At 38.3% G+C, this 21,092-nt stretch overlaps 1 protein-coding gene across 1 annotated transcript in view; it reads left to right on the top strand.

Annotated features, from left to right (window-relative positions):
* Window positions 1–20,332, top strand: part of LOC132413407 (complement receptor type 1) — a 103,577-nt gene extending 83,245 nt beyond the window's left edge. Inside the window, exons 25-35 of the mRNA XM_059995458.1 lie at window positions 1,452–1,670; window positions 3,687–3,866; window positions 4,458–4,557; window positions 7,716–7,801; window positions 9,870–10,268; window positions 11,765–11,941; window positions 12,027–12,129; window positions 13,557–13,642; window positions 17,460–17,683; window positions 19,452–19,635; window positions 20,229–20,332. Coding sequence (XP_059851441.1) covers window positions 1,452–1,670; window positions 3,687–3,866; window positions 4,458–4,557; window positions 7,716–7,801; window positions 9,870–10,268; window positions 11,765–11,941; window positions 12,027–12,129; window positions 13,557–13,642; window positions 17,460–17,683; window positions 19,452–19,635; window positions 20,229–20,332 — 1,862 coding nt within the window. The remainder of the gene's footprint in view (window positions 1–1,451; window positions 1,671–3,686; window positions 3,867–4,457; window positions 4,558–7,715; window positions 7,802–9,869; window positions 10,269–11,764; window positions 11,942–12,026; window positions 12,130–13,556; window positions 13,643–17,459; window positions 17,684–19,451; window positions 19,636–20,228) is intronic.
* Window positions 20,333–21,092: the final 760 nt, after the last annotated feature.

Genomic DNA, 21,092 nt, shown 5'->3' with positions numbered 1-21,092 from the left:
AGTCACTCTACAATATTCCTGTCTATTTGCTAATATACAAATATGAAACATTCATTCATTCAATTATTTATTGAGCACATACTATGTGCTTGATGTTCTTCCAGGCACCGGTGTTATAGCAGTGAGCAAGATGAGCAAATTCCCTGTCCCATGTTATTTATACTCAAGTGGGAAGATGTACAAGAAAGAAAATAAATTAAATCTTATGGAGATGATAGGTCAGAGCAATGCAGAAATGAGGGGAAAGTGGGGAACAGCATTACGCAGGGTGAGCAGTTTAATACTCCTTAAACTCTCAAAATTTGCATCTAAATAAATTATGCAAAGATTCAGAAATAATGAGCTGATTAAAAAATGAGTCTCCTATGTGCAATGCCACCACTGATTTCTCCTAGTCTACCCATTTGTATGTTCCCCAATAGAAGATAGGACTTTGCCTCATCACTTGATCCTAAAGATTGGAAAATATATAAATTTTAAACTAATCCAAATTTTACTAAAATGTTTATGTTGCAAGAAATCTGCTCAGTTATCCTATGACACATTTTATAGTAAAACTTTATTAAAAAAAACATAACTTCTGTATAGATCCTGTCATCCAAGAAACCCAACTTTCACTGAAGTAACATGACAAATGGCTGTCCACTGGCCTGGGTTAGAGCTCAGTTACTGATTGTACTATTCCTCTTACTTTTCATGACTGTTTCTAATTTAAGTAGCTTCTTCCAAATCCCAAGCCTAATAAGAAACACTAAATAGAAATAAGGAAAGGACTGTTTAAACAGACAAGCAGATACCAGAAAGAAGTAACAATTTGAATCCTGACGGAAAGTAAAGAAATAAAAATAATAATAAGCAATCCCATGCATCAAAAAAAAAACAATAAGAAAACAGTATGGATCATTTAGAGTTTTTACAATGAACCGTATATGTTTCAATTCATTGTGACAGCACTACTGTCATAATCGGTTGATGGTCACTATGGGTAAGTTATTAAGGAAAGGTTTCATATGATTAGGTGATTAGTACATATGGAATACATTGTAGAAATATTTCCTGAGAATGTAAGTTCCCTGGAGAACAGAGACTTTATCTGTGCTCTTCACCATTTCATCCAGCCGGCCCTGACGAGTGGCTGACACAGAATAAGTGCCCAATGTGTTGATTAAATGAATGAGTTACTCTCCAATAGATTCTCTTTCTTCTTCAAAAGTTTTGGTACGTAATTAAAGGTGTAAAGTTTCTATCATCCAGAAAACTTAAAAGTCTGGAAGATTCAGGATAGGCAAATTCTTTTGTACTTTTTCAATTAAAAAAAAATGGGATTGAAATCTCACTTCACTTAGTCCATTCAGTGTTTTTAGGTAGTACCAACTATAACACCCAATGACTATAGATTACCTGTGGTGAAAACTCATGAATGACACTTAGAGCTTTTGCCTTCTTTCCAGAAATCTTGTGTCCAAATCCTCCTGATATCCTTAATGGGAGACACACAGGCAAACCTCTGGAAGTCTTTCCTTTTGGAAAAGAAGTCACTTACACATGTGACCCGCACCCAGAGAGAGGGATGATCTTCAGCCTCACTGGGGAGAGCACCATCCGCTGTACCAGTGACAGTCAAGGGAACGGAATTTGGAGCAGCCCTGCCCCTCGCTGTGGACCTCCAGGTTACTGCGCGCTACCCCACATTCCAAATGGATTCAGAATATCTATACCAGACTCTCCAAGTTTCCGTAATTACAATGTGGTGTTTATTTGTGCACTCGATACACTTAAATGCCAAAACAATAATAAATGGTTTTAAGATACATCAACATGTAAGATTCTGATGATCTTTGCTTCTAGAGGGCTGGTGAAAAGAGATGGAGGAAGTGGGTGGCGGTTCTAGTTCTAATTAGAATTAGAAGGAAAATGTTTTCAAAGCATAGGAACTGAAAGCAAATACCTATGAACCTTAACTAGCATAAGTTGTACCATCTTCACAGGTTTTGGAGAGAAGCACAGACCAGCAGAGAACAAAGCCTGGCAAAATCGCTTTTAATTACCTATTTGTCCAGCGACCACTGTGTGTTCTCTCTGAAAACTGGGCTGCATTGTAAACAAAACACAAAGATTCTTTTAGCCAGTATGGGCTAAGTTCTAAGTTAAGATAAGTCTTACTTGCTCCTTAGCCCCACACTAATTTCAGTTGTTGAGGTTTCCCTCTTTGGTGGAAAGAAAAAGCAAAGCAATGTGAACTCAAGGGAAAAATGCAAAATAGAGTGTTTATTTCTAAGGTCTGGAGAAGGTATCCTAAGGTATCCAATACCACTATGACACCCACACTCAGACAGTGAAGAAGGAAGGGGAAAGTAAATTGTCAAAGTGACCCTAGTCCCGGCATAACATACTGACTGCTGAGGAACTCTGAAATAAAAGAGCAGTTCTGAAAGGAAAGGGACCAAGAATGGATATTCAGAAGTCATTTTTGCCCTCACTCTCCTTCTGTAACACCATGGCTTCAGCTTGGGGTGTCCCTATGAGCCTGTTTACAAACACAGACACCTAGTTCAGATTCACTACATCGAAAGTGAAAGGCAATCTTCCCCTAAGTTCTATGACTTTTTTCACCAGTACCCTATGCTGAGATGGCAGTCCTAGTTTTATCAGCTAGATTTTTTAGACTGGAGACCTGCCAGACCATCTTCATGTGTGATTTGGCCTTGGGTAGTAGATTTTAGTCGTAAGGGGGACTCCTTGAACTAGAAGCTAGTATAGCTAATATTCAAGCTCTAAAATGAAAAGAAACAGGCAATATAGATGGATGTATTTCCTGTGAAGCCACCTTGAAAATAAGCCAAATTTTCATATTGAGAAAAATCACTTAATTATATGTTAAAGAAATGAGAAATTGGTTTGCAAGTCTTCATACAGAGAATTATCTGGGTGCAGAATTGGCTCTAGCATAGCTTTTAGTCTTTGAAAAAATAATTGAAAGGGAGGTGGAGGACAGCTGGAATAGAAACTAAAAGAGAAGTTAGTGTCAAAACCAAGTGGAAACGATTTCTATTTTTCCAAACATATACACTTTTTTGATTTCATACTGCTTGAATCCAAAGTGAGTTTTCACTTCTCAAACCTAGAGCTTTAGGTGTAGGGGCTTGGAACTAAAGCCAGAATTTGATTCAACATATACTTCACACAATGTTTCTGTTTTTGTTTTGTTGTTGTTTTTATTTTGAAGCGATGCTGTGTATTTCCTTGTTGTGTTGAAATAGCCAGCTTAGGAATCACACCTAGAAAGTGGTGGCTGCCTCCTAGTTTCAAAAAACATCTTGAGTCGTCCATTCTTGCTTGTAAGCATGGGTTTTGATACACTGAAGTACAAAGAAACCAGACCAGGTGTAACCTGGGCAGAAACACTCCTCTGTCTCCCTAAAAATGTGAAAAATTGAATTGGAGCTGTCTTTTACAGTAAATGATATGAGTAAAATGCCCAGATAGCAAAATAGCCTTCCGGATAGTATATTTTCTAATGGGCACATGCTAATGGAACTTTCCCTTCAAAGATTACAAGGAAATTATCTTTCCACAACTAAAAGTTTCTTTTGTTCTGATATCAAATCTAACAAGAAAGAGAAAAGGAAGAATGGCCTTGGGTATCTTTTTGTTAACTCTGATGTTCTTGATTTTTTGGTCTCTAGGTCACTGTAACAGCCCAGATCATTTTCAATTTGCCAAGTTGAAAATCCAGACCAATGAATCTGAGTTTCCCATTGGGACATCTTTAAAGTATGAATGCCGCCCTGGGTACCACAGGAAGTCATTCTCTATCACGTGTCTACAAAACCTCACGTGGTCAAGTGCCAAAGATGTCTGTAAACGTGAGTAAGCCCTGCATTGGAGCGTTCCTATGTTTGTCAAAGTATCTCTAGGATCGTATTTAATTTCTCCAAATTGTAGAGATAAGAAAACTTTGTCAAACATGTTCACATAGGTGGAGGTCAGAGTTGGTCTTGTAGGTCACCCCTAATTATTGGTTGAAATGCTTGTCTCCTGAGAATGTTTCAAGGAATATTTGCAGGAGAACTCCATGTTTTTTATGGGGTAGTGAATAATGAATTACTCCAGATCAGGAAAAAAATCTGTAAGGAGACATAAACTGTTTGAATAACGAGGTAATAAAAACTTTTATACTGGTGGGATATAAGGCCACAAATGACCTTTATATTTAGATAAGAGATTTGAGGCACAGATAGGAGAGATTTAGAGGGGAGGTCTCTTTGAAAGTGGTGCTTAGTGGGTGGCTATCCCGAGGCAGTCTGGTGAGGTTCCTCAAGGTGAAAACATCTGTAGAACCATCAGAATTGCATGTGCTCTTCAGAAAGCTGCAGTCAGGTGGGGACTGACTTGTTATACACTAACAAAAGTTCAAATTACTCTTCCTGGCTCCAAAATTCTCTTTCTTTCCCAAGGTAAATCATGTAATACTCCTCCAGATCCTGTGAACGGTGTGGTGCACATAGATACAGACACCCAGTTCGGATCCAGAATCATTTTTGCTTGTAATAGAGGGTGAGTGGGCAGGACCATCTCTTGGTTCAAGAGTTCCAGGACAGCGATACTACCTTCTGGTCCTATCTTGGAAAAGAGGACTAGGCTATTACCATCTGTTCTCAAGAAGCTTGAACATAGGTGTTTAACTCTTAATTGAAATGGACAAAGGTATGATAAGATTTGAGGGGAAATCTGTCTCCTTGCTGGAAACCAGGACAGTACATACAAGAAAAGTGAGGTATTCACCAGGTAGAAAGGAAGAAAATGGGGGGAGGGCATAGTCAAACCGTACAAACAGCGCTTGCCCAGAGCAGGCATTGCTGAAAGAAAGGGGAAGGCCACGGAGCCACTGTGTAGAAAGCAGATCTTATAAGGTAACTGCACTCTTCGTTTGCTAGGGCTGCCATAACAAAGTAGGACAAACTGGGTATCTCAGAACAGCAACAAAAGTTTATTCTCTCAAGGTTCTGGAAGTTAGAGGTCCAAAATCAAGGTGCAGGCAGGACATGTTCCCTCCAGAGCCTCTGAGGGAGGATCCCTCCTTGCCTCTTCCAGATTATGGTGACCTCAGGGCTTCCTTGGCGTGTGGCGCATCACTCCCGTTTTTGCCCCTGTCTTCCCATTGCCATCTTCATTCTGTGTCTGTGTCTTCACATGGCACTCTCCTCTCTGTGTGGGTCTATGTCCAAAGTGCTCTCTTTTTGTAAGGACTCCAGTCATATTGGATTAGGGCCCAGCCTAATAACCTCATCTTAACATGATTATATCTGCAAAGGCCCTATTTCCAAAAGAGGTCACATTCATGGGGATTGGGGGCTAGGGCTTCGACATACTTTTGGGGGTGCACTGCTCAACCCATAACAGAGTCCCCTGTGAAAATGTCAGACATAAAGTGTTTACTGGGCAGCAGTCCCACCCACAAGGGTGCTTACCCTTGCTCAGTCTCAACCCCACTCCCAGTGGGAGCAGCTGAACCAGTTAGAGAATATGGGCTAAATTTGCACTGCCATGATAAACACTGAAAAGGAACTTGTGGCCTTCAGCATATTTGCTAACCAAGGCCTTACAGATCATAGTACCTATAATCTGACAAAGTGAAATTAGAGTAAATCTAAACACTTCTGTCTTTCTCCGAGCATTTTTAAGTACAATCTATAAATTCTCTGTCTGTACCCTCTTTATAATGTATTACGGAATAAGAGTGAACCTCTCAATGGCATAAAATAGAAAACCGTTGAGCTTATGATATGTTACAGGAAATTAATGTAAAAAGAGCAATCTGAAAAATCAGAAGAACTGTCCTCTTACAAAATAGAGTTACTTCTAAGAAATAAGAGAAACTTTTAGAAAAATCTCCTGTTTACGTTTTTAACAAGATTCAGTTGCACGCTGTTTCTGTGAAACTAGTTAGGAAATAGACAATGTTTGCATATGAATAAAAAACACAATTGTCAAACTAAAGAAAAATTCTGTGATAAACACACTGAATATTGTAGAAAATTAAAGCAGAGGGTAAGAAGATAAATTAATCAACTTCTCCCAGCATTAAGTGGAAAAGGATGCAGAAGAAGAGAAAAGAGAAAAGAAAAGATATGTCTAAAAGAGTACTGGGATTCAAATTACATGTAACAAAAATTCCAGAAGGGAAAACAATAAGCCCATATTTAGCCATCACTAGGTAATCATCTGTATTTCAGGGATCATGAAAAAAACCTCAAGAATGCAGAAAGGAAATTAATAAACTATAATAGCTGCAAAAGAAATTAATTTGTATTGATATCACATTGATCCTTCACATCACTAAATTGCAGAAGATGGAGTTTCTAATGAGCTAAGCTAGTATTCACATCTAGAGGCTACAGATGTACAGTAAAGGATAAGCAAGGACCTAAAACTCACACCTGTGTACCTTACAGGAAGCATACTTCCTGGGAGAAGGAAAAAGATAAACTCAGGCAATCCATCAGTATTTTCTTAAAGGATAATGATAAATGCTGGTGAGGTAGAAAATTGCCAAAAGTCAAACAAAAGAAAAACAAATTTTTGAAAAAGTTCAAATATTTTCAACAAAGTTATAAAATGTATACAATGACAGAACTAGTTGTTAAAAAGTGAAACTTGACAATGTAATCATAATCCAGTAACAATTTCTGAAGTCATAAAATATATCCATAAAACTAGAAAATAGAAGAAAGCAAAAAAAATCATAGTCTAGACTTTTATTACATAGGAGATGGGTAGACTGTATATATTTTGACACCAAAATTGAGAAAATAGGGTTGAATACCTGTGTTGTGTATGTATTGGGTTGGCCAAAAAGTTTGCTTAGGTTTTTCCAGAGGATGTAGCGGAAAAACCTGAACGAACTTTTTGGCCAACTCAATATACAACACATGAAATGAAATTTCAAAGGAACAAAAATTGGTTATTTAGCTTCCAAATTATTAGAGCAACTGAAAGAGGTTCACCTATCTGGTTCATGTAGCAAATGAGAGGGAAGAAAAAGGAATAGCATGGACTATATCCATCTCATTCACCAGAAATAAGCCCCCTTATATTTGGGGCAGATCGGCTGTATTCACTGCTATGTGCTTACTACTGAACATCAGGAAGGAACATTATGAAGTGATGACAAAAGCAAGATCAACCATACCATTTAGTTCAGTAAATTTGAATGGTTTAATATCCCTGTTGAAAAACAAAAGTTTCCAAATAGGATCAAAAGCATCACAAATCTTGTTGTATTTACAAGAAACATGCCTAAACTAAAATGCCATAGCAGTGTTAATATACAATATGTATATTTATGTATATCAGGAAAATGCAAAAAGAAACTTAAGTAACAATAATAATATAAGAAAAAACAGATTTTAAGAAGAAAATTATCAGGCAGGTCTACAAAAGTATTGTTTTATTTAGGTACTGGGTACAATGCAAAATGAAACCAAGAAATGAAGAAGCAGAGCGAGCCATGAGGAGTTAGAGAGGAAATATTCCTTTCAACAGTGAGAGGATAGAAAAAGAGAAATAAGAAAAGTCAGATAAAACAGGTGGAGTTTAGGCTAGTCCTTGAACTTCTTTCAGATTGTAGCCTTTCAGATTTGCCATGCATGTATGCATGCTGAGGAAATTGATGGGATGTGTACAGCATGCCTATTTTTCATTTTTGGTTTCAGGTATCAACTCATTGGTCACTCAGCTGCTGAATGTATTATCTCAGGCAATACTGTCTTCTGGGATTCAGAGCCACCAATTTGTGAACGTGAGTTGAAATCTCTAGCCCCATTTATTCCATGCTCAATCCTACAGTTGGCCCCTAGAATTACAAAGGATAAATTTCATCCCTTTTGGCAATAGTATCCTTCTGATATTTGAAGAAAACACTCCTACCCTTAAAGGTGCTCACAATGTTCCAAGCTTCTAGTTCCTCCTGATTTTTCCTTATCCTAGGGTATAATTTATTTTAAATAATAGTTTGGAAGTCATTTAGAAGAGCACCCAAATTCTTCTTTTGTTGGTTGAACACCTTCCAGGTTGAAGATTGTTCTCTTTAGTGAAGTAAATGAATACAAGGTTAGTGAAAGTGCCTTCCTTCCTGTCTGTCAACTCTTAATCCCAGGTCATCTGTTCAAGCGGTGGGCCCTCCCTGCTCTCTTATTCTTTGTCTGGACAGTGACATGCCATCTTTCCCATGAGTTGTTTGGAATATGAACTTTCTACACTTCAGGGCACATAGAGAAAGGAGCAGTTGCAAATTAACAAAGAACATAAAGATATAACCCTGGGTTTGGTGATAATATAAAAAAATCAGCTCGGTTCTTTGTGACCAGCTAGAGGGGTGGGATAGGGAGGGAGGGAGGGAGATGCAATAGGGAGGGGATATGGGGATATATGTATACGTATAGCTGATTCACTTTGTTATACAGCAGCAACTAACACAACAATGTAAAGCAATTATACTCCAATAAAGATGTTAAAAAAAAAAAGAAATCGACACTCTCCAACTCAACTGATAGTAGGATAAGTGGTAATGAATTTTCTAACAGGCCAGTACACAGTATGTATCAAAAACCTTAACTGTACGCAAGCCTTTAATCCAGAAATTCTACAGCTCATGACTTTAAAAAATCACCGTGGGTTTCTGCGAGGATTGATGTACAGATGTTGCCTATATTATTATTTTATGATAGTGAAAAATTCAAAAGAATCTAAATATTGTGCATATTTCCAAACAATGTTCTGGAAATAATCTACAAAATAATAATCTTATAAAGGTACATGGAATGTGTTCTAATAAAAAAAGTTTAAAATATGCCGGAATGCATTTGACAAGAGAGAGAACACTTTCAAATGGAATCAGTTAGTATGTTTGTACTCTGAAATATTACTTAGATGACAAAGATATTTTAGAAAAAAAAATGTGTGTTTGTGTATTAATGATTGCACATTAAATAGTTAATAGTGATTCCTTCTAGATAATGGGCTTAAAGGTGATTTTTATTTGTATTTTATAAATTTTCTACAATAAATATGCATCTTCTTAAATATTTTCTTAAGCAAAATTAAATAAATAAATGTCTACTTTGATATTCATGCCAAAAATGATAGAAATATTTTATGTGCTCAGGAATGATTTAAAGTGCCTAGAAATTATCTGTTACTTGAATATTAGATTAAATTTGTCGATAAGATTATCTGTGCTTCATACCTTTTTAGCGGTAGTGTTTTTGGTATATTTTTTCCCACTTCTTCTATATGCTACCTTTTCTTGAGTCAATATTGGCAAAATATATTTTCGTTTCTAACATCCTCATTTTCAAGATTATTAGCATAGAGTAGATACACATTCATTTATATTTTTACTTCTGAATCTGTGATTGTTATGTTTGTCGTGTGTAATATTGTGTATTTGTGTTTATTTTTTATTAGTTGTACCAGAGCTTTTGGGTTTTATTTATTTGATAGACTATATTGTATGCTATACCATATTAATAACCAATAGAATAAATCCAAATGCCCTCTACAGAGAAAGAATTGAATTAAAAATAGTTAAATAACATATAACTTCTCACTTAAAAGGAGAAGTATGTGGACTATAATAATATATGGATACATTTATTGAAATAGCATTAATTGAGAAGAGCAGAGGTCATAATATTGTGGCTATCTGCGATTGTGTAAAAACATGTCTGTACATTAGCAAATATTAGACAAGAGCAGAAGTGTTCTGAATAGTGACATTTTGATCATTTTTTAAACTGGTTACCCAAATTCATAATTGGATATAACTTTAAGAAACTGAGGTTTTAACTTGCTGTCCCTTTTCCCAGGCATTCCTTGTGGGCCACCCCCGGCCATCGCCAATGGAGATTTCATTAGCACTGACAGAGAATACTTTCAATACGGAACAGTGGTGACCTATCGCTGCAATCTTGGAGAGAGAAGGCAGAAGCTGTTTGACCTCGTGGGTGAGCCGTCAATATATTGCACCAGTGAAGACAATCAAGTTGGCATCTGGAGTGGCCCTCCGCCTCAGTGCATTGCACCTAATGAATGCACGCCTCCAGTCATTGAAAATGGAATAAGGATGTCTGAGAACAAAAGCTTATTTTCTTTACGTGAAAGCGTGAGGTTTAGGTGTCAGCCCGGCTTTGCCATGAAAGGACCCTCCACTGTTGAATGCCAGGCCCAAAACAAGTGGGGGCCGGAGTTGCCCAGCTGCTCCAGGGGTGAGTCTGACTGAGGCTTTGAAGGGGCCTACAAATGACGTGAGTTGTAGGAGGATCAGGAGGTTAGTGTCGGTTCTCGGGGGAGGATGTGTGGTGAGCAGTGTGAGTAAATTTGGGGCAAGGAAGCACAAAATTAATAAAATGTGTGTTTGCACTTGTGTGTAAGTGCCTTCATTTTGAGAAGCAAGAGTTTAATTATTCAAGGAAGGAGACATTTGGGACTCTCATATTGAGGAATTCTCAAGGCAAAGTACCAGTTCCAATATCTCTCAGTTGTATTCAAGAATGATGTGGACTTTCTGGTCAGCTGTATAATAATCTTGTTTACTCTTTGCAACACTCCTTTGAAATAGTGCTATCCTTATATCCATAGGACAGTGAAGTTAGCTTGGTCTTTCAGAGGTTAAATAAGTTGTCTAAATTATGTGCTACTAAGTGGCATATCCAGGAATAGAATGCAGTGTGTCAGCCCCTAAAGTTGAATGCTCTGGTTCTTGACAGAACTTTGCTTTATAGAATTCTACTTTTATCAGCATCTATCACAGAAAGAAACTGGCTTATGAAGAAAGATATCATAGCCTCAGAATAGTGGCAAAGACTTTAGAGTTTGTTTTGGTCCACCTCCTACATTTTATCATTAGAAATCTGAAATTGAAAGTGCAAGTAACTTGCTCAAAGCCAAACAGATTTTTCATTCATCTTTAATTAGGTACAGGTTAAGTTGAAGTTCAAATGAGTTCTAATGCCCCTAGCACATACCAAAAGGACTGTGAATGGAGGCAGCCACACCTTGAGTTGAATATTCTCTAAGAAATGTGTCCTGTCATTACAAGGACTGGCTTATTTAGGGGATTTTGTTCTCAATGGCTGGTCTTGTCTTCTTATGCCACAATAGCTGGCATAAGAAGGACTGTAGAAGTGGATTGGTAAATATTGTGGTTGATACTAGGGACAGAGAGGGAGCTTACAGTTTTTCCACCAACCCATATCAGCCTTGTACAACCAATGAGAGGGCAGCTGGGAGGACAAACAGATACAGTATGGGTAATTACTACACTTTGATCATAGAAGTGTGAAAAAAAGAGATAAGGGGAAATCTGTTACAGATTCAGGCTCAGGTAACCTTCTCATTACCTGAAAGATGAGGCTGTAAATTGTGTTGCCTTTCTAGCAAATATGTGAGTTGGGTAGCCCACCAGTACTAGTGACTCTATACTAGAGAGCCAGCAGTGGAAGAAGAGACAGCATGCCTGGTGGACTAATGAATGTATTTTAGAACTTGTGCTGGGAAGGACTGGGTTCTAATTCTCTACCTTGTACTAGCTGTGAGGTTTTTGGCTACTTCTCTTCCCTATCCAGAACTTCCACATTAGTAAAACAAGGGGATTGGAGTATCATTTGACTTCCTTTGTTATACCTGTACCCCTTGGAAGGGTTAGAATTTAGCAAAAGGTATTTCCCTATAACTGACAGGTACTTTACTGTTCTTTACCCAGTATGTCAGCCACCTCCAGAAGTCCTGCATGGTAAACACACTCCAAGCCATAAGAACAACTTTTCCTCTGGGCAGGAAGTGTTCTACAGCTGTGAGCCTGGCTATGATCTCAGTGGGGCTGCTTCTCTGCACTGTACGCCCCAGGGAGACTGGAGCCCGGAAGCTCCCAGATGTGCAGGTGCCTATACTCTCTTCTGGTTTGCAGATCAATCTCTTTGTCCCTTACTTGGCAGTCTTACTCTTGTTTTTTTTTTTTTTTCTAGTGAAATCATGTGCTGACTTCCTGGACCAACTTCCTAATGGACATGTGCTCTTTCCACTTAATTTCCACCTTGGGGCAAAAGTGTCCTTCATTTGTGATGAGGGGTGAGTGTGAACTGGAAAAGAGACCAGGGCCACACTGCCAGATGCTGATATGCTGATGCCCTGGGCAATGGGTTTTATCCAAACAGGAGGCTGACTAATGGAGAAAAAGTACTAAAAGAGACTAATATCTCAAACAGTGATTGGGAAGTATGGTAAGAACCAGATGGACCATGAACAGATGCTTAAAAAGGAAAAGTGGTAAATATACTGAACAGCAGAAACATAACAACAGAACTTGAATATTTAGGTGGAACATTAAGTGTTTGGATAAAATGGATAAATAGTAATTTGTAGGCATGAAGAGATACATATTCCAGAGGTTAAGTTCGAGATATATATATGTATATGTATATATATATATATATATATATACTCATATATGTGTATATATATATATATATATATATACACATATATATGAAAGAAAGTTATTTATAAGACAGATGACATGCAAGGATTGTGTCAGGAAATTTTTTAACCAATCATTAGTGGCATTTGGAATAGGAACAAAAGAGTAAGCAGAAGTATTTTTAATCTGTAATAATTACATATCATCTAATTAGTATTAGGCTGTGTTGAAAGAGCATGAAGACTGCTGTTCATATTTCAAGTAACATCATTAACTCTTTGTGTGAATCTCAATGATCTTGATGTTATGTTCCAACACCATTGGCAGGTAAAAAGCATGGACAATAGAGCAGTTGTTCTCAGTATATTCCAAGGACTCTTGACAAGCATCAATTATCAGTCACCCAATAAAGGCCCAGAGGCAATTCAGGAGCCACTGGTCTGACAATAAACCAGATGTTTTAGGATGATTGTACTCCAAGGAATCCTGTCTCCTCACTGTTTCTTATTTTTCCTAGATAATTTGGCTTTACTCTTCAGTAATCCAGATATGTCAGAAGTCTCATTCAGGAACATTCCAAATGTATTGGCAAAAGGAACAGTCTCTGATATCTTTCCTCATGTTCTCTGATTTGCTTAAATCAGGAGTTGTTTTCCTCCTGGATTACTGAAAGAGGAAAATGCCACGCTTTGCATTAGAGGACAAAGTTTCTCCTAATGACAAATGGGGTCTTGTTAGAGAGCAGCCAGGGTAAGATGGTCTCCTGAAGGTCCAGGACCAGACTAAGGAAATGCCTGTCTATGTTTTTTGTACCTTCTTTAGTTCAGGCAAGTCTGATTACTGAGCTTTGACAGGTGTCATTGCTTTGTCCTCATTGGAAGCAGCAATTTTTTAAAATGTTTTGGTTTCTGAGCCTCTATCAGCTGAGAAACAAAATGGGCTGAGCTTTTTCTTTCATTTGGGATTTAACTTAGGCATTAAATTGTGTTTTAGCAGAAGGGAAGTAGCTGAGATCTGTCAGTGGATGGAAGAGAGAAATGGTGTGCTCATCCAGTCACTACTGCTTTTTGTTCCTTAGGTTCCAGTTAAAGGGAAGCTCAGCCAGTTACTGTATCTTGGTTGGAATGAAAAGCCTTTGGAATAACAGTGTTCCTGTGTGTGAACGTAAGTAGAAAGAATATCTGTTCAGGTCTGCATCTTTCTCCTTGTTTTTTTCATTTTCTTGTTGCATTTTACCATATGAAATTATCTAATGTCTGTCCCTCTGTTTATTTTGTTTTTGATACAAATATTTATTGTTGAAATAGTTACAAAGAATGTTTTTTGGGGAAATAAACCTGAACATCATGGGCTTTGTGTGTCATTCTATAAATATTTATAAACGTACTATGTGCTATAAATGGGAAGAAATGCTTCACAGATGGGGAGAAATTTATGGCCTGAAGCTTTGTCAAATGTTCCCTTTTTCCTTCTCAAAAATGATAGTCACACTTCAGCTTTTTTTATCCTTTCTTCAATCATCAATCCATCATATACACATTCTTTCAACAGATTTTTTTTTGAGTAACTACTATGTGCCAACCAGTCTTCTAGATACTAGGAATATGCCTGTAAACAAGACAGACTAGGTCCCTGCTCCAATGTTGTTTATATTCTTGTGCAGGGAGAAAGGCTATATATATATATATATATATATATATATATATATATATATATATAAAGTAAACAAACACATAAATAGACAATTTCAAATAATACTAAGTGTTATTAAGAAAAAAACAGGGTAATGCAAAAAATAGTTGTGTAAATGGGAAAAAGGAATTCCAGAAAAAAATTGTTTCCATTTAAAATAAAATGATTAGGAAGAAAAAGAGAAAATAACATTTGAGCATTGATGAAAATTGATTGATTACCAATGTGCAAAGATAGAGGAAGAACTTTCCATGCAGATGGAGCAGAAACTACAAAGGTCCAAGGCAGAAGTGTTCCTGGCATTTTCTTTGAAAAGCCTGCTCCTGACATTTCTCAGAAGTCAATATGGCTGATGTTCAGTGAGCAAATACGGAAGTATACAAGAGCAATAAAAGAGAATAACTCTATACTCTGTAAGAATTTAGGTTTTCACTCTAAGCAAGATGAAAAGCCATTGGAGTATTATGAGTAGAAAAGTAACATGATCTAACTTTTTTTTTTTTGCGGTACGTGGGCCTCTCGCTGTTGTGGCCTCTCCCGTTGCGGAGCACAGGCTCCGGACGCGCAGGCTCAGCGGCCATGGCTCACGGGCCCAGCTGCTCCGCGGCATGTGGGATCTTCCCGGACCGGGGCACGAACCCGTGTCCCCTGCATCGGCAGGCGAACTCTCAACCACTGTGCCACCAGGGAAGCCCCTCTAACTTACTTTTAATGATTTCACTCTGGCTACTCTAGAGAGAGCTGAGTTGAAAGGATGTATCTTAGACTGAGATTCCCCAAAAAACAGTGCCAGAGACAGTTTGAGTTATAATGCTCTACTGGAGGGTATAGTCCCAGGGCAGCAAAGGTGAAGGAAAACAAAAAGGGAGGTGGAGAGGAAAGAAAAGCAGATAAATAAAAGAGATTGTGTTATTGAAGTGGCCATAAGCTTCACAAGAAAGACGGCTGGTTGTTTGGCCATATAGGACATCTCCAGAGAGATTCTGTGGAACCAGAACTGACCATTAGAAGAGAAAGAACGAGCAACTTATCTGCTCGGTCTTTCCTGTCTCTCATCTTCTGTTTATTCCAAGGCTATTAAGTCCTTGGATTTCATGTTGTATTATTTCTCTCCCTGATCAGACTCTGGGGACACTAGAGCCCATGATCTGTTGCCTGGTACTCCACCTAAGCCAGGAAGTGATAGAAGGAGCCAGAGTGGACATGGATCCAGTCACTTTGGCTTCGATTTAGAACTACTGTGACCTCCACTGCAGTGGTACAGCACAGGCTGTGCAGAAGCCCATCTCACCCTTGGGGGTGCTGACACAGCCAGTGTTGTCAGGAAATGAGGTAGCAGTGGTAACAGCACTCTCAATTGAGAAAGCAACTGAAGGCCCAAAAGATACCTGTAGCCAAGAAAATCTGAGGGTAGAGCTGAGGATACAAGCTGGGAGGCTATTGCAAAAATCTAACCAGAGATGTTGGCCCAGGATAACACTGAGAGAAGTGATAAGCAGTATTCAAATTCTGGATATATTCTGAAGGTAGAAATGACAGGATTTGCTGATGGTTTAGATATAGAGTTTAAAATAGAGATTAAGTGAGATCACCCAGAGAGTGAATGGGGCCAGAGAATAGATGCATGGCCTGAACCTTGTAAATTCAACATTAAGATGTTGGAAAGATTAGAAGGAATCAGAAAAGGAGATTAAGAAGAAGCAGCCAGTGTGTTGAGAGAAAAATCAGGAGAATGAGGTATCTTGGAAGACAAGTGGAGAACTTTGTTTAAGGAGATGAGTCTCAGAAACTGCATTATATTCTTCAGAGAGGTCAAATAATATGAGGACAGAAAATTATCATTGGGTTTAGCGACTTGGAGGTAATGAATGACCTCGATAAAAGCAGTTCAGTAGAGTTGTGGGGGCAAATGCCCGATTGGAATGAGTTCAAGGGATAATAAAGGGGAGGAAGGACAGACCATAGACAACATCTTAGAGGACTTCTAATGTAAAGGGGGTAGAGAAAAGGGACTACAGCTGCAAGGGAAGTGGGATTAGGGAGCTTTTTCTTTTTTCATGACAGAAATGTAACCTGTTAAATAGAGAAACACTACTAATATATCCAATCTGTACATTTATTTCTTCACTAAATCACCAGGATGTTGCTTCATCTTCTGATTGTAATGACTGAAAGATATATATTTATTTTTTCAAATGAATACTTTGCTTTAATATTATTTGAATATATTGTACTGATTTATATAGTGAAACCATAGTTACATCTTTCATGTTTGAAAGTCAGCTATTTGAAAATCTTAATGTAATTAAGAAATACGAAAGAAAGAAAGAAAGAAAGAAAGAAAAAAGAAAGAAAGGAAGGAAGGAAGGAAGAAAGGAAGGAAGGAAGGAAGGAAGGAAGGAAGGAAGAAAAGAAAGAAAGAAAGAAAGAAAATTACTCCCATGAACTCAAGGATATACCTAAAATCACTTAATAGAGTGTAAACATTGGTTAAGCTATTCCACCCTTTGACTAGTTAGTTTATCCATAATTCTTTCAAGCTGCAGTATCCTCTTCCTAAATACAGATCAGATCAGAAGGGGAAAGGAGCATCTCTAAATACATAACGCTCAAAAGAAGAAATGTGTGTTTCTTCAATGATAAAAACAAACTGTAAAACCTATAAGTATCTTAAAAGTCAAAACATTTTTGAGCCTTTGGAGCACGCACTGGAGTATGGAGATGTTTCATTTCACTGTGGCAGCATTTCTGTAACCATTCATTTTGCTTTTGAGAATAACAGCCTCAAGGTATCAAGAAAAGATTAAATCATGGATAGACAAATAGTAAATGTATATATTTGGAATATATTTGGAAAAAATTCTCTAGGATGAAGATCCTTGATGTTAAAAGATGTCACCTATTTTGTGCTTAAAATAATACTTGCTGTATAGTAGGTGCTCAAAAAAAAAGAAAAAAAACCTTGGTGAAATAATGGATAATTTCCTTGTTAAATGGATGTGGTTAAGAAGATTTTTGTTTATTTAAGCCTCAATTATCCAGAAGGCTTAACTCGCTGGAGAGTTCAGGATGCTTAAGTCCCTTTTAGACTTTTATAATAAAAATTGATTTTGATGTAACTTCATTTAGCTGCATCTCAGCAGTGTCCTAATATATTTATATTGTAGTTTGTACTCTCCCTAAGAGTTTAATTGTTGTTGAACTGGCAACACAGTCACAGAATCCCACAATTGTGAAATCGACCCAGATGAAAATTTAAGCATTTTAATGTAACTTTTAGCTCTTTTAGAAATCTTTTGTCCAAATCTGCTGGCTATCCTTAATGGGAACCACACAGGAACTTCTCTGGGAGGCATTTCCTGTGGAAAAGAAATATCTTGCACATGTGACCCCCACCCAGATAGAGGGATGACTTTCAATCTCTTTAGGGAGAGCACCATCCACTGCACAAGTGACAGTCAAGGGAATGAGGTTTGGAGCATCCCTGACCCTCACTGTGAACTTTCTGGTCCTGTTGGTCAGTGCCCACCCCTATATACCCTAAATGGGTTCAGAACACCTGGACCACATCCTTTATATTTCTATAATGAGATATGGTGTTTTCTTGTGAGTTTAACTTTGTCATAAGTGGAAATGTCGAAATTACATGCCATAGCTAAAACAGATATTTCCAGCAGTGCCAAGATGTTTAACTAGGTAAGATGCTAATCATTCTACTTGCTGGTGGAGTGGTGAGGAGAGTGGGGCAAGAGAAGAATGGAAGCTGGGGTAGAGTGGGGGTGTGGCACCAACCTTGGAATACCACATCATTGGCAGGGGAGCCCTAAGATAGAAGAGCAATCCAGTGAGAAAAGGCTACACATGATGAGAGGCATTTAACCTTTCCTTGATCTTCCTCACCCTCCAACTGGATAGTAGGTATCAGAATCCAGTGAGATTTCTTTAAATGCAGTTGCCTAGGTCCCCAGCCAGGCTTATTGAATGGGCAAATAGAAGCAGTTGCCACCAAAGAGGAGATAGTTGAGTTCAGACTCTATTTCAAATTATGCAGCACACAGTATACCCTCTCATAAAGAAGACCTAGCTTCTTAGAGGAAGCTACTGAATGCTTAGTCTGTTTTGTCCTTGTCCTTGAATATCTGCATCAGAATGAGAAGAATGGTCTATTAGTATCCTAGGGCCGCCATAAACCATGAACTAGGTAGCTTAAAATAACAGAAATTAGTTCTCTCACAGATCTAGGGGCTGGAAGTCTGAAATCAAGGTGTTGTTAGGGCTGCACTCTCTCCTATGGCTCTAAAAGGAGGATCCTTCTTGCAGCTTCTGGTGGCTCCTAGCATTACTTGGCTTGTGGACACATCACTTAAATCCCTGCCTCTGTCTTCACATGGCCTTCTCTCCAATATCTCTGTGTCTCAAATCTCCACTTCCTCTCTCTTAAAAGCACAGGGAGCTCAGCTTGGTGCTCTGTGATGAGGTGGGATGAGGCGCTCTGTGATGCTCTAGATGGGTGGGATGGAGGTTGGGAGGGAGGTGCAAGAGGAAGGGGATATATGTATACGTATAGCTGATTCATTTTGTTGTACATCAGAAATGAACACAACATTGTAAAGCAATTATCCTCCAATAAAAAAAAATAAAAGCAAAAAAATAAAAGGACATCAGCAGTCACTGGAGTTAGGGTTCACTCTGGTAATCCAGGATAATTTCATCTCAAGATCATTACCTTAATTGTATCTGAAATGACCTTTATTCCAAATGAGTTCCCATTCTAATGTTTTAGATGGTTGTATCTTTGCAGGGGACATCATTCACCCACTACAAGTGGTGACTGCTATTTAGTACCAGAGAAGCAGCTTATGGTAGGCATCCTGAGACTGAGGTAGGGAGGAATAAGTGAAAAGAGACAGTAAATATGTCTTAATATACGTGAGTATGTTAACACCAGTAAATGAGGATGTAATGGTTAACTTAACTCTAGATAAAGGCACCCTGATAGAAGGCCTGGCATGTGAAACTATTGACTAAAACTCTTGCTCTGAACAGAAAGGCCAAAAAGGTGAATAGTCTCCCAAGCAGTAAAAATTTCCTGATGGGTAAATGCTATTGTAAAGCACCATCCTAAGGTAACTTCAGGGGTTACCTTAGGGGAAGAAACTCTTTTGCCATTATTATGTCTCTGTTTCTGTGATCCCATCTATCAGCTCAGTTGGAGAGAAAGAGGAGATAGGGTGGAAGTCTCTCTGCTTACTTTGATATTTCTGTGGTTTTGGTCTTCAAGTATTGTAAAGCCCCTAAACAGTTTCCATTTACAAAGCCTACAATCCTGACTGATGAGTCTGAGTTTCTTCCAGTTGGGACATCTTTGAATTATGAATGCTTCCTTGGGTATTTTGAAAATATGTTCTCTATCACCTGCTTAGAAAACTTGGTCTCGTCAAGTGCCAAGGTATTTAGAGATATGAGTAACCCCTTCCTGGGAGCCAATTTATGTATATCAAAGAATCTGTGAGATCTGATTTAATTTGTTCAAATTTTGAAGGTGAGGCATCTAAGTTTGCCCAAGATATTTAAATGGAGGGTGGACTTGTAAATCATCCCTTCTTATTGCCTTGCATTTCTACACCTTGACTAGATATTCATTTCATAGGAATGGCTCTCACAAGAGGAATTGGAGAAAAAATTTCCATTCACTGGAGGTTACACTTGGTGGCTAAAACCATGAAATGAATAAAACAGGGGCACAAGAAAATTATGTGGGTCACAGTGAATTGTGCTTGACTAACTAAGATAGGAGGAAAATCCCAAATTTAAGGCCTTTGATTTAGGCTGATGGGATGGAAAACCACAAATGACCTTTATTGGGTGATGCTCACTCGTCGTTTTAAAAGCAGGTGCCCTATAGCTACTTGTATGGTGAGTTTCCTCAAAGTGGTCAATTCTGTAGAACAATCAGAAGTATACAGGCTGTTCAGTATGCTGCACTCCAGTCTGAATCTTAAAAACAAATGTAAATTGAACTGTACACCTCATCCCGAATTCTGCTTCTTTTCTGTAGGAAAATCATGTGGAAAACCTCCAGAACCCTTCAATGGCATGGTTTATATAAACACAGATACGCAGTTTGGATCAACAGTTAATTATTCATGTAATAAAGGGTGAGTTGGGAGCACTATCTTTGGAATGTGAGTTGCAGAACAGCAATGCCAACCTTCCACCCAGTCTAAGATATACAAACCAGACTACTGACGTATGTACTTCAAAAAGTAAGCAATAGGACTTTTGGGTAGAGACGGTAGCTTGAACAACATAGGCATTTGACCAAGGAATCTAAAAAAAGAAGGCGCAATGTGTACCTGTATTAAAACTAGGGGAGGGCACCGTGCTTCTGCTGAAGGTAGTACATGCGAAAGATATTCACTGAATAAAAAGGACCAGCTTGCCAAATAAAAGGAAAAATGCTGGTTGAACTATGCAAACATCCTTAACAGGTTAGCGGGTGTATAGCTGATTAGAGGATCCTGGGGCAGGATTTGGGAGGATAAATATTAAAGGTAACAGCAGCTCTGGGAAATGTAAGTGTTAAAGTGCACACAGAGTGGGGACCTTAAGGGAGTTCTTGCACTTGACTTTTCCCTGGAATGGGGAAACATGCTAGAAGCCATTGCCTCAACTTAGAGGGAGCAATTAAAGAATGTTTACTAATTTTCAGTTGGCACAATAACTTAGAGGGAAAAAAGATATCTATATTAAATCTTCCTGCAAAAACTGTTCCTAGTCATCGGCCCCATGCTATTCTGCCCAAGCTATTATACCTATGATCCAGCAAGTTTAAACTAGGATAAATCAATATTCACCCCTTCTCACTTTGTCTGAGCTTGAGAGACTTAAAAACTTTCCATACAATCTCATCACCAGTCCC

This window comes from Delphinus delphis, chromosome 1, assembly GCF_949987515.2.
Source record: "Delphinus delphis chromosome 1, mDelDel1.2, whole genome shotgun sequence".
NCBI lineage: Eukaryota > Metazoa > Chordata > Mammalia > Artiodactyla > Delphinidae > Delphinus > Delphinus delphis.
The sequence above is the reverse complement of the archived record's forward strand: the minus strand, read 5'-3'. Positions and strand labels throughout refer to the sequence as shown.